The sequence below is a fragment of the Pseudoliparis swirei genome, chromosome 3 (genome assembly GCF_029220125.1).
Source record: "Pseudoliparis swirei isolate HS2019 ecotype Mariana Trench chromosome 3, NWPU_hadal_v1, whole genome shotgun sequence".
NCBI lineage: Eukaryota > Metazoa > Chordata > Actinopteri > Perciformes > Liparidae > Pseudoliparis > Pseudoliparis swirei.
This window is the reverse complement of record NC_079390.1, coordinates 21,393,181-21,406,062: the sequence shown is the minus strand read 5'-3', so window position 1 is coordinate 21,406,062 and position 12,882 is coordinate 21,393,181. Positions and strand designations below refer to the sequence as shown.

General features: G+C 44.5%; 1 protein-coding gene across 1 annotated transcript in view; it reads left to right on the top strand.

Annotated features, from left to right (window-relative positions):
• The window catches only part of sgcd (sarcoglycan, delta (dystrophin-associated glycoprotein)), a 117,738-nt gene extending 105,691 nt beyond the window's left edge, over positions 1-12,047 (top strand). The window contains exons 7-8 of the mRNA XM_056443936.1: positions 4,946-5,069; positions 11,300-12,047. Of these exons, the coding sequence (XP_056299911.1) occupies positions 4,946-5,069; positions 11,300-11,485 (310 nt within the window). The 3' untranslated portion in view covers positions 11,486-12,047. The remainder of the gene's footprint in view (positions 1-4,945; positions 5,070-11,299) is intronic.
• The last annotated feature ends 835 nt before the right edge of the window (positions 12,048-12,882 follow it).

Below are 12,882 nucleotides of genomic sequence, written 5' to 3'. Positions count from 1 at the left end.
GGCCGAGACGCGACACGCCCCATCAAAGATGTTTTATTGCGAAGAGCACCACTTCACATTTTCTCCGCGTCTCACTGCAATCTCAACGGCAGCGGGCCAGGTGAAAAAAATAATAAATCGGAACGCGTCTCTGGTATTGTTCAGGGGGCCGGTCCAAATGTGGAGGCGGGCCGGATCCGGCCCGCGGGCTGTAGGTTGGGGACCACTGCACAAAAGGGACGAACGCGCAGCACAAAGGAAAAGTTTGAGCTTCGCTCCGCGGAGGAGAGACGCCGCGGCGAGCTTGACAGGAATTAGAGGTTGCACCGAGGACTTTGATGACAAATATCTCAGAAGTATTTCAGCGGTGTGTGTGTGTGTGTGTGTGTGTGTGCAGCGAGATGAGCTGTGATTCATCAATCACTGCCGCTTTCCTTTCAAAATCGTCATTTCAAATAATAAGAAAGAAAAAAAAGTTGATTCCTGAGCGCCGCTCCGAAGGCCCTCGTCACGCGAGCGTTCGTGTGATTTGACAGTCGGAGTTTACAGCGATGTGTTTTTTTTTGTATCCCTTTCCATCCTCCCCTGTGTTTCTGCATCTTTGGGGACAAGCGGTCAATTGAGAATGAAATAAGGCACAAAATATCCAATATCCAAGAAAAGTGGAGCGAGTCTACAATCTAATCTTACTCTAATCTCTCTGCTCCCTTTGGCAGGTAGCAATCGAGGATTCAAACCCCCAACACACACACACACATCGACAGAAACCGTCGTATCCATCTGGGAGGGAGTGCCCTGCCAACAGGATGTGTCCTCGCATCTGACAAACACATTAGAGAGAGAGTGAAATCGCGGCGTCCGTGAATCTGAGAGTTCACCTTGGTTTATGTGCCGGCCGATCCGGTGCTCGGATAAAAAGGAATAACAATTAAAATACAAGTAGGACGGTGAATGTTGGACGGCGGGAGAGGAAAAAGAAGTGCGATGGAAAGAATTGTTTTGGGGTGTTTTTTTCTGAAGGGGAAATGAGATGCAGCTCATGTCCAGCAGGAGCTGTGAAACCCAGAGATTTAACATCTTGAAAACGTTGATTGCGGCGTCTTCTATCACGACAAAAAAGACGACTGCTGGTAGCCTTCACCGTTAGCACCGTAGCACACTAGCGAAGCCATAGGTAGCAAATTAGGATCTCACATCATTTTCATTTCCTCTCCATATTCTGCCCCTTTTCACAATCACACCTTTTGTTTCTTCCTTCGCCCTCTACCCTCGTCATCCTCCGCCCCTTTCGGCTCGCACTGATCTCCGTAATCGAGCGGATGGCGTGTCCTCCGGCTCGAGTGTCCGGCTGTTTTGCGGCGCCCCGAGAAAGGCAATCAGCCGCGCTCGCTTTCGGGCCCGAGATTGCCATTTAACCTGCGATTTGGCCGCGTGGCGCGAAACGGCAGCCCGCTTTCAACTCACCGTTGTTTATATATTTAGAACGCCGGATCCCTCTGACCGCTGCGCCCGCACGGAAACAGTCGCGGATAATTTGAGGAAGTCGCCAAGGACAAAGGAGTCTGTGGAGAGAGAGAGAGCGCGAAAGCCGCCCACAGGTTCCTCGAGTTGAACACTTTCCGTGGTCGAAAGCCTCCAATCAGCTCTGTTGTTGTATGCAGGCGGGCGATGCGATATCAAACTTCGATCCCGGTTGCAGATATGAAATGCTGCCAAGAGGCGGACGTGAAAAAAGTGAAATCAAAAAGAAGAAGGAGAACAAGGTGAAGTTGTCTCGATCGATGAGGGGAAATGAGTTTGTGGCAACCATGAGGGTGAAATGTTATTTTTTTAAACAGAAAGCAAATATAAAAAGTACAAAGCAGAATAAATAGTACACAATACCTGGAAGGGAGTCAATGTCTCGACATCGGCTCGTTAATAAAGCACGGCATTCTCAAAGTTGTTTGGTTCACATCGTTTTTCATAGTCAAATCAAGCTTCTTTTGCGACTTCTTTTTTTCTTTTTTATATGAAAAACTGTTTATCTTACAACGAGACGATATAAGAGTGAATGAAATGGTGAAATTATTTACGGTGACGGACGTTTAGAGGAAATTAAAAGTAATATAACCAAGGGGCGGAAATATTCCGTGGCACGAACCCCCGCGGAGCAACCTGGGAGAAAGAGGGAGGATGAGGAAGGCCTTCACTTCCACAAACACTGAATACCACTTTTAAATTTAGTAAAGAACTTAGTCTTTCACTATCTATATATTTGACGATCCAGGAACCTCAACCTAGAGTTACAGCATTTGATTATTTTTAAGGATCCCTCTTTTTCAAGTCCATTCAAAGACTTTCTGCTCCATCGCCGAGCTTTTCTGAAAACCTTTTATCATTCTCCACGCGACATCCGTGGGAAGAGTCTATTTTTGCTCCCTTGTCTTTGCAACATGTCGGGTTAAAGTCTCACCCGTGGTCACTTAATGTCCAGATGCAACAGTTTGAAATGGCGCCGGCTCTAATGAGTTTTTATTCGCCCTCCGGAGGCATCGGTTAACGAGAATACTAATCGGTCGTGTCAGCATTGTTGACGCAGGCAGAGACAGAAGAAACTAAAATAAAACAAGCCGGTCCGGTGAGTGATTGGCCCGATGCGTTCGGAGGACAGGAAACTGCTCATTAATCCGATCTAATCGAGCGCTCGTTGTGCAATTCGTCCCATCGTGACAACTGAACACAACTGGAAGTCAAACAACGATGACGAGGGATTAGATGATGTGCGTTTGATTAATTGCTGTTCCACACACTGTAGTTCAGGCAGAGAGCAAAGGGTAAAGAGGAGATTCATACTTTAATTTGGAAACTTGCTCAACCGCCTAACTGGTGGATGGTTTGTCACATCCGTCAGCTTTTGGCGGCCATTTTAAATTTATTTACACCTGTTTACTGTAACTGGTGTAACTCCCAGAGTGGATATTCCTGAATTTTGTTCCTGAAATACTTCCCTTTGGATGGTAACATACAGCCAATTGTTAATAACTACTGTACGGATGTGTTTTATTTCCGCACTTTGTACGTTACGGTGGACTTTGTGTCGCCGTTTGTCGTCTAAAACCGTCTCCAATCCCCCTTTAGTGGGCAGGTGGACTGCCTCTCTTGAAACTGTGGACTGCCTCTCTTGAAACTCCACTTCAACTCCCCATCGAACGGCTGTCGGTCACAGTTTAAGTGTTTACGTTGACAAGTTGTACAGTTAGCCGCTGCTCAAATGTGAAAGAAACAGACAATTCAATGCCTTGAATTTCGCAAGTACTTTTTAAGTGAATACTGGGGGGGAATATAACTGAGAAAAGGACAGTTGGGGCAATAAATTAAAATATGTTTTTGGAGATGCAAACATATCCTGGTTATGTAATGCTGGAACGTAAAGAGTTACGGTTAACGGTAACAATGCCTAACACTGAAACCTCCGGTTACACCCGGACATTTTTCCTGCCAGATAACCTGACTTTGGACTCCAACCTAGAAGTGCTTAGACTTATTGTGTTATTTTACTTTACTAAAACTAAAGTAAAGTTTCAACATGTACAATTGGAACATGTAACCAGCTACTTTACAGTAGCTCCTCTCTCCTCTCCTCGTCCTCTGAGGAATTCAGGCCACTGCTTAGCGACTTTGTTCACCTGCCAGGAGCATATTAAGAGAACGACAAGTCGACTACAGGGGATTACATCGGAAATAAGAGAGTTGGGTTCCTCCATTGTTCCTTCTCTTGCTCTTATGTTTTGTTTTGTTTTACACTGATGCAATTTGTTCAGTCTGTTTCACTTTGTGAACCTATTTTTCTATTCTGTGAATCACTATATTCGTAAAATGTTGCCATATGCAAGTGAAGAGTTAGTATTGTAAAACAACATCGTTGTTCATTTTCTTTGCATTAATCATCTTGTGCAATACGAGGGATTTTTTTATGGCGATACACAAAGTCAAATATTGGAATAAATATGTTCTTCTTGGATATTTGTTACATTTTACAGGACTGCAGCAACTATTGTGCGGCTTATGTCTCTCAAGAGTAACAACATAGTATTTTGAGATACCACTAACACACCTAAATGGGGAGAGATTATCGTGATGGAGATTTCACACCACCAATGTGACAGCGAACTGGCGTCTGCGGCGAGCTAGCATGCGGCATTGATGACCATTCGTGCTAGCTCGCCGCATTCTAGCACAAATTGTCAGAAATTTTGCGGCAAAATGTCAAAATTCGAAATCACGCAGTTAAATTATGATGTCAAATCTTCTCTGGACCGAATTAAATGATGAAATATGCAAAAATGTGTAAAAAGCGTACCGTTGTTGGCCTGTTTCTCGGCTATTTAATCTGTATTTAGGCGACTTCTGCAAAATATTTCTAAACAATGTAATTAACATTTATAGGATTGATGAAACATCATTTGACATCATTAAGTGTTGATAGTCGCCCCCCCCCCCCCAGCCACTCTGACTGGATTCTCCTCCAAAGCTACGGCAGCGGAGGCTCGTTGGTGTCGTTGTATTCCAACCATCCACCGTGCTAAAATCTCAGAAATACACAATTATCACAAACTAAGCTGAAATAATATCAACTCGATGACTCTCGACCGTTGATATTGTTACATCAACTCGTGTTTTAATGTTAAAGATCGGCTCGTGGCTCTGAGTGGTTTTTCGTCAAGATGTGAAGAGGAGTGGGCTGCTTTTTAATCCACAATTTCTAATCGTATAGAAATGTCTAAGCCGGCACAGCATGCAGGTGGGCCACGGTGTCAGATCCACTCAATTTCCATTTCATCCATGGTATGTTTCTATGTGAGGACCTATTTAAGTTTTAAACATTGAGACCGGGGCCATTTTTGCTTTCTAATATTTGTTTTTAAGACTACTCTGTGAAAACTGTTATGGTTAACAGCGCTGTTCTTCCACCCCTTCTCCCCAGGCTCGAGTCTCCCACTCGCTCCCTAGTGATGGAGGCTCCTAAAGGCATCCAGATCCTGGCGGAGGCAGGAGACATCCAGGCTATCTGCAGGAACGAGCTGCGACTGGAGTCCAAAGACGGAGAGGTGAGTCAATCAGTACTGAATTAAAGAGGAAACAAAGAGCCAATTCAATTCAGTTTATTTTGTATCGCCCATTCTCACAAATTACAAATTTGCCTCTGAGGGCTTTACAATCTGTACACATAGGACATCCCTGAACTTTGACCTCACATCGGATCAGGAAAAACTCCCAAGAAATAGAATAAAAACCTTTTACGGGGATGAAACCTTGAGGAGAGCAACAGAGGAGGATCCCTCTCCAGGATGGGCAGAAGAATAGATGTCATGTGACCAGAAGGAATCATTACAGAGTTAAGACACATTCAATGAGTATTGTTGGAGTTGGAAAGCGACACACCACCTGGACGACACTCACTGGAAGAAATAGAGCGGTAGACTTCTACGTTACATCTATAAGCGTTTTATTCAGAAATCAGGATACAAGTGGACAACATGCATGGACCCCCTCCAGAGCTCTGACCGATGGCCTCAGCGCTGGAGAAAGGACGCCGGTTCAAAGTGAGCGGCCATCTTAAATACCCGACGGGAACAGTTCTGATTGGACAGGAGCATAAGGGGGCGGTGTCTTCTCATTGGTTCTTGTTGCCAGCTCCCGCTTCTGCCGTCCCTTCATTGGATGTTGTGGCCAGCACATAAATGCATATATTTAGTAAGGGGGTTGTAATAAAATAAAGAGATGATTCAAGGTCCTTCTTTTGAGAAGGACTCCTGTCCGGTCATTCATTAATGAAGGTATGGTGCTGGTTCCTCTCAGATGGCTGACTGGACAAAAGGACCTAATCATTAAAGAGTGGGAAAGAGTGTGTGTGTGAGTTTGTGTGTGTTCAGAGTGGGGCCATACGTGACTTTAAGGAGAGTAACGGCCTCGTCCTAATCTTTCTGCCCCGGTGAGGTCAGGTGTGTGATTGCCCTTTCCTAACCTATGAATATAAAGAGCTTTCTCTAGTCATCTTCTTGGATGAGTGCAGTGCAGAAGGGGGTTTACATCAACATTCCTTAGGTGTCACTGTTATCTTTCTTTAGATCAGCTCAGACACCAGAGTGCTCCGCTGGAGATTTTAACTTCCATTCAGTGTTTTCCATCTTACACATAATCTATATGCAAACAATACTAAGCTATGCTAAACTATAATATATATTCTTTACAGTATGACAGAGTGTATGAATAGTTGGTAGTCGGCATGATCCATCAGGCAGATGGAGGAAGAGAGGAGGAGTGGGCGGGGCGTCAACAGAGCCATGGCATCATGTTTACGAACAACATTTTTATTTGTGGAACAAGAACTCAAACCGTATGCCATCTTATCGTGGATCATCCTTTAAAAACAATGTGACACTAGTCTAGTCTGTCACTAAAGCTCATCACTAACAAGTAAGACATGTCCGATTTGTAAAATAGTCAAAATATATATATATAACTATCAAGTTTTTTATTTCATGACAAAGCTGGAAATTTGCAATAAGATGCAGCTGTCTTACTTGGAACATACATTGGGCCAAACCTCTCACTCTGTAAGTTGAGAAATCAACTTCAACTTCTCTCTTGTCCTCCGGCCATATTGGCCGATGAGGAACGATCTCATCTCAACATTTCTCCTGTCCAAACTTATTTTTAGCGAACAGCGATCCAAACGATAGTTCGCTCCCTCAGCCAACATGGACCAGCATTTAGATTATTGGCTGGTGGCAGTTTCATGCCGGCCAGAATCTGTTCGAGCCTCTCAAAGAAAAGCAGGAAAATAGAGAGCGGAATTTGAATGTTTTTCCCTTTCTTTTCTCTGCCCACCCTCCCTTCAATCACTAATTCATGCTGCTTCTTTCATCCTTTCCGCCCTGCTCCTAAATTCCTCCAGCCGTCCTCTGATTCGTTTCACACATCAGTCCTCACATTCATCACAGCCGGCTGCGCTGATAAAAAGATTTCCCACCTTAGGTTGCACCAGTTATGTCATGTCCGATCTGTTCACATCAGCGACGGAGGATTAGGGAGAAGAAAGTGTTTAAAAGTTTCCCACAAAAAAACATTTCCGTACGTCGGGACGAGCTCCGATAAGAGATGGACGAGGAGAGAGAAACCGTTTCTGCAAGGTGCCCTTTGGATTCAGTTTGCTCCAATTAAAAGTAACCCCCTTGGATTCAGTTTGCTCCAATTAAAAGTAACCACGGTAGCCACGCCCCCACACCTCATCTCCCTGCAGTGTTCACCGGCGTGTGGTCGAAAAGTGAGGCTGTTGAACTTGTGATGGTCAAGTCATATAATTATAATAATGTTCTCACACTCCATTAGTGTTGCACATTTCCATTTGTCAAACCTCTGTCACACACACACACACACACAGCCTTTCTCTCTCCCGTCAGGACCCCATCGGCATCAACACAGCAATTACTGAGGCTTTGGTTATTGCACACCCACAAACCACACAGGCAGAAATAGACAGTCACACACACACTCACACACACGCACAGACACACACACAAACTTACTGATTCCATTCAGTCATAACTGACAATTGATTGCACATGTGTGTTCTCTTAACCAGCACCATGTTTTGTCACCACTCTGCACAGCAACGATGCCCTGTGGTACACCTACATACAGCCAGGTGTGAAGCAGCGTTTGGTTCACTAATTAGATGCCAGTGCAGGAATTGTTTTCCAAAATGTAGGACTGCAGCTGCTGCTCTGCTAGAGTTGTGTTTTTACCTACACAGACATTGTGTAGGTATCGAGTGATCTTCTATTATTCTTTTACCCCAAGGTTGTGTGCAGAGTACACTGCAGAGGCAACGTGCAGCGTGGGCTTACATCACAGTGGGAAAGCCCAGTGAAAACGAAAAATAAATCTTTTTAAAGTATTGTGTTTTTTATCAGTGAAAATGAAGATGAGTCCTACTTTTTACTTTCAATTCAATTCAGTTCATTTTGTATAGCCCATTTTCACAAATTACGAATTTGTCTCAGAGTGCTTTACAATCTGTACACATAGACATCTCTGTCCCAAAACCTCACATCGGATCAAGAAAAAATTCCCATACAACCCTTCACGGGGAAAAAAGGGAAGAAACCTTCAGGAGAGCAACAGAGGAGGATCCCTCTCCAGGATGGACAGGTGCAATAGAAGTCATGTGACCAGAAGGAATCATTACACAGTTAAGACACATTCAATGAGTATGACAGAGTGTATGAATAGTTGGTAGTCGGCATGGACCACGATCCAGACCTCCATGATCCATCAGGCAGATGGAGGCAGAGAGGAGGAGTGGGCGGGGCATCAGCAGGGCCATGGCATACTTGCCTCATCTATATCTACTTTTGTGCTTCACTTCAAACAAGCAAATTCTCATCTATCCACACACTTACACACAGGTTCTCCCAGTGTCTCACTCTGTCTGCACCTCGCGGTGAAAGATTTGTTCAACAGCAGCTGTCTGAGGTAGTCAGCTGAGACTGTGCTTTAAACGTGTTCCAGGTCATTTGATGGCGATGCTTCCCAGAGGCACCTGCTAATGGCTCCTTTACCTTTTTTTTTATGGCTGGAGAGCTCCTCTTCTTTGCCATTGAGACACCAGTTCTGTACGAGCCCCGGGAGGCCCATAGGGAGGAAGGGGAGGAGAGGGCAGATGGATGAGATGTATGCAGCAGTGGTCCGTGTCTGTGCAGAGGGAGAAAGGCAGTTTGTTCCAATCAATGTGGGGTTGAAGGGAGTGAAATGAGTGGATGAGTAGCAGTATGTGTGTGTGTGGCGGTGTGAATGAAGTCTTCTGGTATTTTGCTCTTTTTCTATTCCTCGGGAGACGAGAGGAATAACCCGGGAGTCGGCAGACAGTTATGTTATGCTCCGTTTTGAGCAGGACATGGTTTCCAAAGTGCACCCCTGTCTTTGTCAACAACATATTTTTGTGCGTGTCCTCACATGAATCCAAATACATTTAGACTTTTGCAGGCTTTGAAACTTACTTTCACCTTTTACCTCCATCTGGTCTCTGGCTTCAGGGATTCCAATTGATGATTTGTGTTGGTGACAATTCCACTTCCCTATCCTCTGGCTACCGTTGCCTCAATCCATGAGCTATTGGTCCATAAAAGGTATAGAGGTGATGCCACGCAGATGCATTCTGGGTGACTTTTCTAATGGATATTAATCTGCCGCTTGAGAGTTCACACTGTGTGCTTCAAATTCAACGCACAACTTTTCATCATTCACTGCACTCACTCAGCTACTCTGTCACTGTGCAATGAATGTCTAAAAGAGATGGAATATGCTGTAAATATCGATTGATAAATCTATAATACACCCTATGTGATGGATTCAGCTATCGAGTTCAATATCAAGACCTCTTGATATTCTATGCAAACAAAAATGTGGACATGTTAAGCCACAGACACGAAGAACTTCTGAAAAGAAAAAGAAAAGTTCAGGGTGATGAGATTTTCTCTGAGTGCAATTAGAATGAAGAGACTAGAGGAGACACATTATTCAGCAGAAGTGATCCAAGGTAAAGATGAAATGAAAAAAAGATAGGTTGTTAGCCTATAAAGACATAACATGATTGATTATTCTAGTCTGAATGAATCCTGACTGAAAGAAGGTCAAACATACTGTACATTATGTCGGGTTGTGATATGAACAGGTATAGGCATGATACGCAGATGCAGACATTTATTGAGGAGAGGAGATGTTGGGGAGTTTAATAGATGTGTTGAGATGTAGCTGGTTTTCTGCCAGAAGTTGCAAATCCTGACCAGCGACAGGACAGCCCTGTCTGGCTGGCCTCAGTCCACGCTCCTTAATTCACCATCAGCCAACAAGGAACTACTTAACTTAGACGTCACCTTTAAATAGCAAGTAGATAACATGGCCAGAGTGACAATAATTCAACCTAATATATCAGACGTTCCATTATAACTTAACTCCAAGATGAAACTGGGGTTGGTTGCTGCAAGGTGACTTGGGAAAGAGCTCTAAGTATTTTTCACTGCATGGCTGGGTTCATACGGAGCTCTTGGTGTTATTGACTCTCATCCCGACTGCTTCTCACTCACAGTGCTTGCTGAAGGTCACGGGAGATTCTGAGGTCCTCGAACCTCCTCAGCTGCACCTTGAGGTCCATCAAAATCACAAACAGAATGCAGGTGACATGGGACGACCCTGGCGAAGGCCAACACCTACTAGAAAGGTGTTTGATTGTCCGCCGAGTATAATGACGCAGCTGTCACTTTGGTTATACAGTAGGACCAGAATGGCTTCCAGCAACAAACCCTCTCCCCTGTCTTTCAGAAGTACCCTTCACCGGGGTGATGGTCTTACGCCATGACCCCTTCAACAGCCCTGCGAGGTCAAAGAGCTGGTCCACTGTTCAACAGCCAGAATGGAATCCACGTTGCTCCCCATGTGTCTGAGGAATCTGATTGGTTGATACCCCAATAAATGGAGCACACGCTCATGTTCCCCTTTGTCTGCCACTCGACAGACACTACCCCCAACCTCCACGCGACACTGAGGAGGCAGGTCAGCCAAGACAACCCAGATCCTAAAAGCACCTCAGGGTGAATCTCATCCACTCTCAGCGATTTCTGTCAGGGAAAAGGCTGATTCATCCTGTGAGTCTTTAGACTCTAGCTCTGAGGCCAAGCGAAAGTCCTTCTCCATTGTTTCCCCAAACTCCCCTGGGTGTGTGCTTTGTTGAATGGTGCAACTGCAGCCACTACCCGCATGCGGTTTCTGTCGACCTTCTTCAGCTTGAGAACTTCCTTGTTAGGTTGACGCCATGTTAGGCCGCCACAACCTTCCAGACACTAAACCTATCAGCCACGACCACAATGGAGGTTTTGAACGTGGCCCATTTGAATTCCATGTCGTGACCTTCTCCTCGGATGCCCGAAGACATCTTGCGGTGGTGAGGAGTTGGAGACCTCGGAGACAAGGGCCTCTGTCAGACATTCACAGTTCATCCCTTATACTTTTGGGTTTAGCAGTTCCATCCGGCCGAAATCTTCATGATTGTCACTTTAAGACAAGATAACAAAAGAAACACACAAGACATTTTCAAATATCGGGACCCTTTTGAAAAGAGCCTATATCCTGTCACATGCTTGTTTCTCATTGACTTCGAATGCCATTCAATAACACTACCGAGTTCTCCCTCCTCTTCCTATTTATCCCAGTGGAGATCTGCTTATTGTGTGTTCCCCCCTGTTTCCAATCTGACCAGTTTGCTCTCCCTCTACTCCAGATCTCTTTGGACGCACGGAGGATTCGCCTCATGCGGCTGCCTGAAGGGAAGGCCTCCACCAGCTCCTCGTCCTCTGGGAACAGGCAGACTGTCTACGAGGTTTGCGTTTGTCCCAACGGGAGGCTCTTCCTGTCCCAGGCCGGCACTGGATCCACCTGCCAGATCAGCAACAATGTCTGCCTCTAGGACTGATACGTACGAATATAATTAAATACGCCGATATCCTGAAAGAAAAACAGGCAAAAACAGACAGATGTACACATATTGCCGACCTCCAGGATCGAAAAACAGCAAACGCTCCATACAAAGACTGCCTGAGGAAAATATCAAGAATCTGTACATTTACACATTGCAATTACACACTCAGACTGATGTTTCGGCTAAATCGATATGTTTAACAGGCCAATACTGAAAATGTTGGATTGACGCTGCTGACAGCTGGTCTTTTGTGCCAATATTTCAATGCTAAAAGATATTTTCTCCCTTAATTTTCTATGTTTCAGAGTGGAAAACCTTTGGAATCAGCATTTAGAGCATCGCGGGACACTCTTCACTGTGTCATACACATCGCTCTAAGCTCTTTATACATACGGCACTGCAGGAGTTATTAGGCTTTTAAACGGAAATACATGAAGAAAAGAAAAAAATGTCATTGCAGGTTTTCACAACTTTTTTATACAACTGAGGTCATATTTGGAATATACATACGACACTGACTGGCTGTTCAATAAAAGGACAATAATGGTAATATTTTGGTCCTTCAACCTAACAGCCACACTTGGCAGCGCTATTTATTTATAGCATACACACATACGGCACACACTAGCTTACAGACACATGGTATACATGTGGGGTGCGTTGTGTACACACACACACACACACACACACACACCGATACTCTTTGCTCGGAGGAGCCTCCTGGTAGAAACTGAGAGGAAAGTCTCCAGAGAAGAGACACTGATCTGTTCCCGTTCTCCCTCAAGCGCATTTGAGTATGAGAATCACTCGGGTGATCACCCATGGCTACAGGCCTCACCAACTCCCCCTCCTCTTGATTCTTCTTGCCCCTTTTTACTCGTCTTCTCTTTTTTCTCTTTTTGATGGGTTATCATTTCCCTCTTGTTCATAAGGCATTTTAAATCCCCTTAGGTATTTTATGAGCACTAAATCACAACTATTCAGGATATAAGATGGTGTAATGAACATGAAGACTTGTCACGGATGTATTATAAGATAAACCCATTCATTATTCATTCATGAGCACACACACAAGCAAAAAAGGTTTTACAGTTCAACGGCTCGGCCGTTAGCTTTTACTTTGGGACGTCGTCACCGATGTTTAAATCACTTTCCACGGCTCTTTGAAAGTTTTACCAATATAACACCTTCGTGGGTTGAAATTGTACAAAGGCCTTTGGTGTGACGCCGTTTTCAGCTCTTTTAATACATCCAGTGGACTTGTATATTTTTCGTAAAGGTAAACCTTTTATGAACTGCCATTTTAGTCTGAACACACACCCGATCCAGAAATGTATGTGTTGTGTCTGTGTGAAAGCTTTACATCCTGTGATTTAACCACCTTC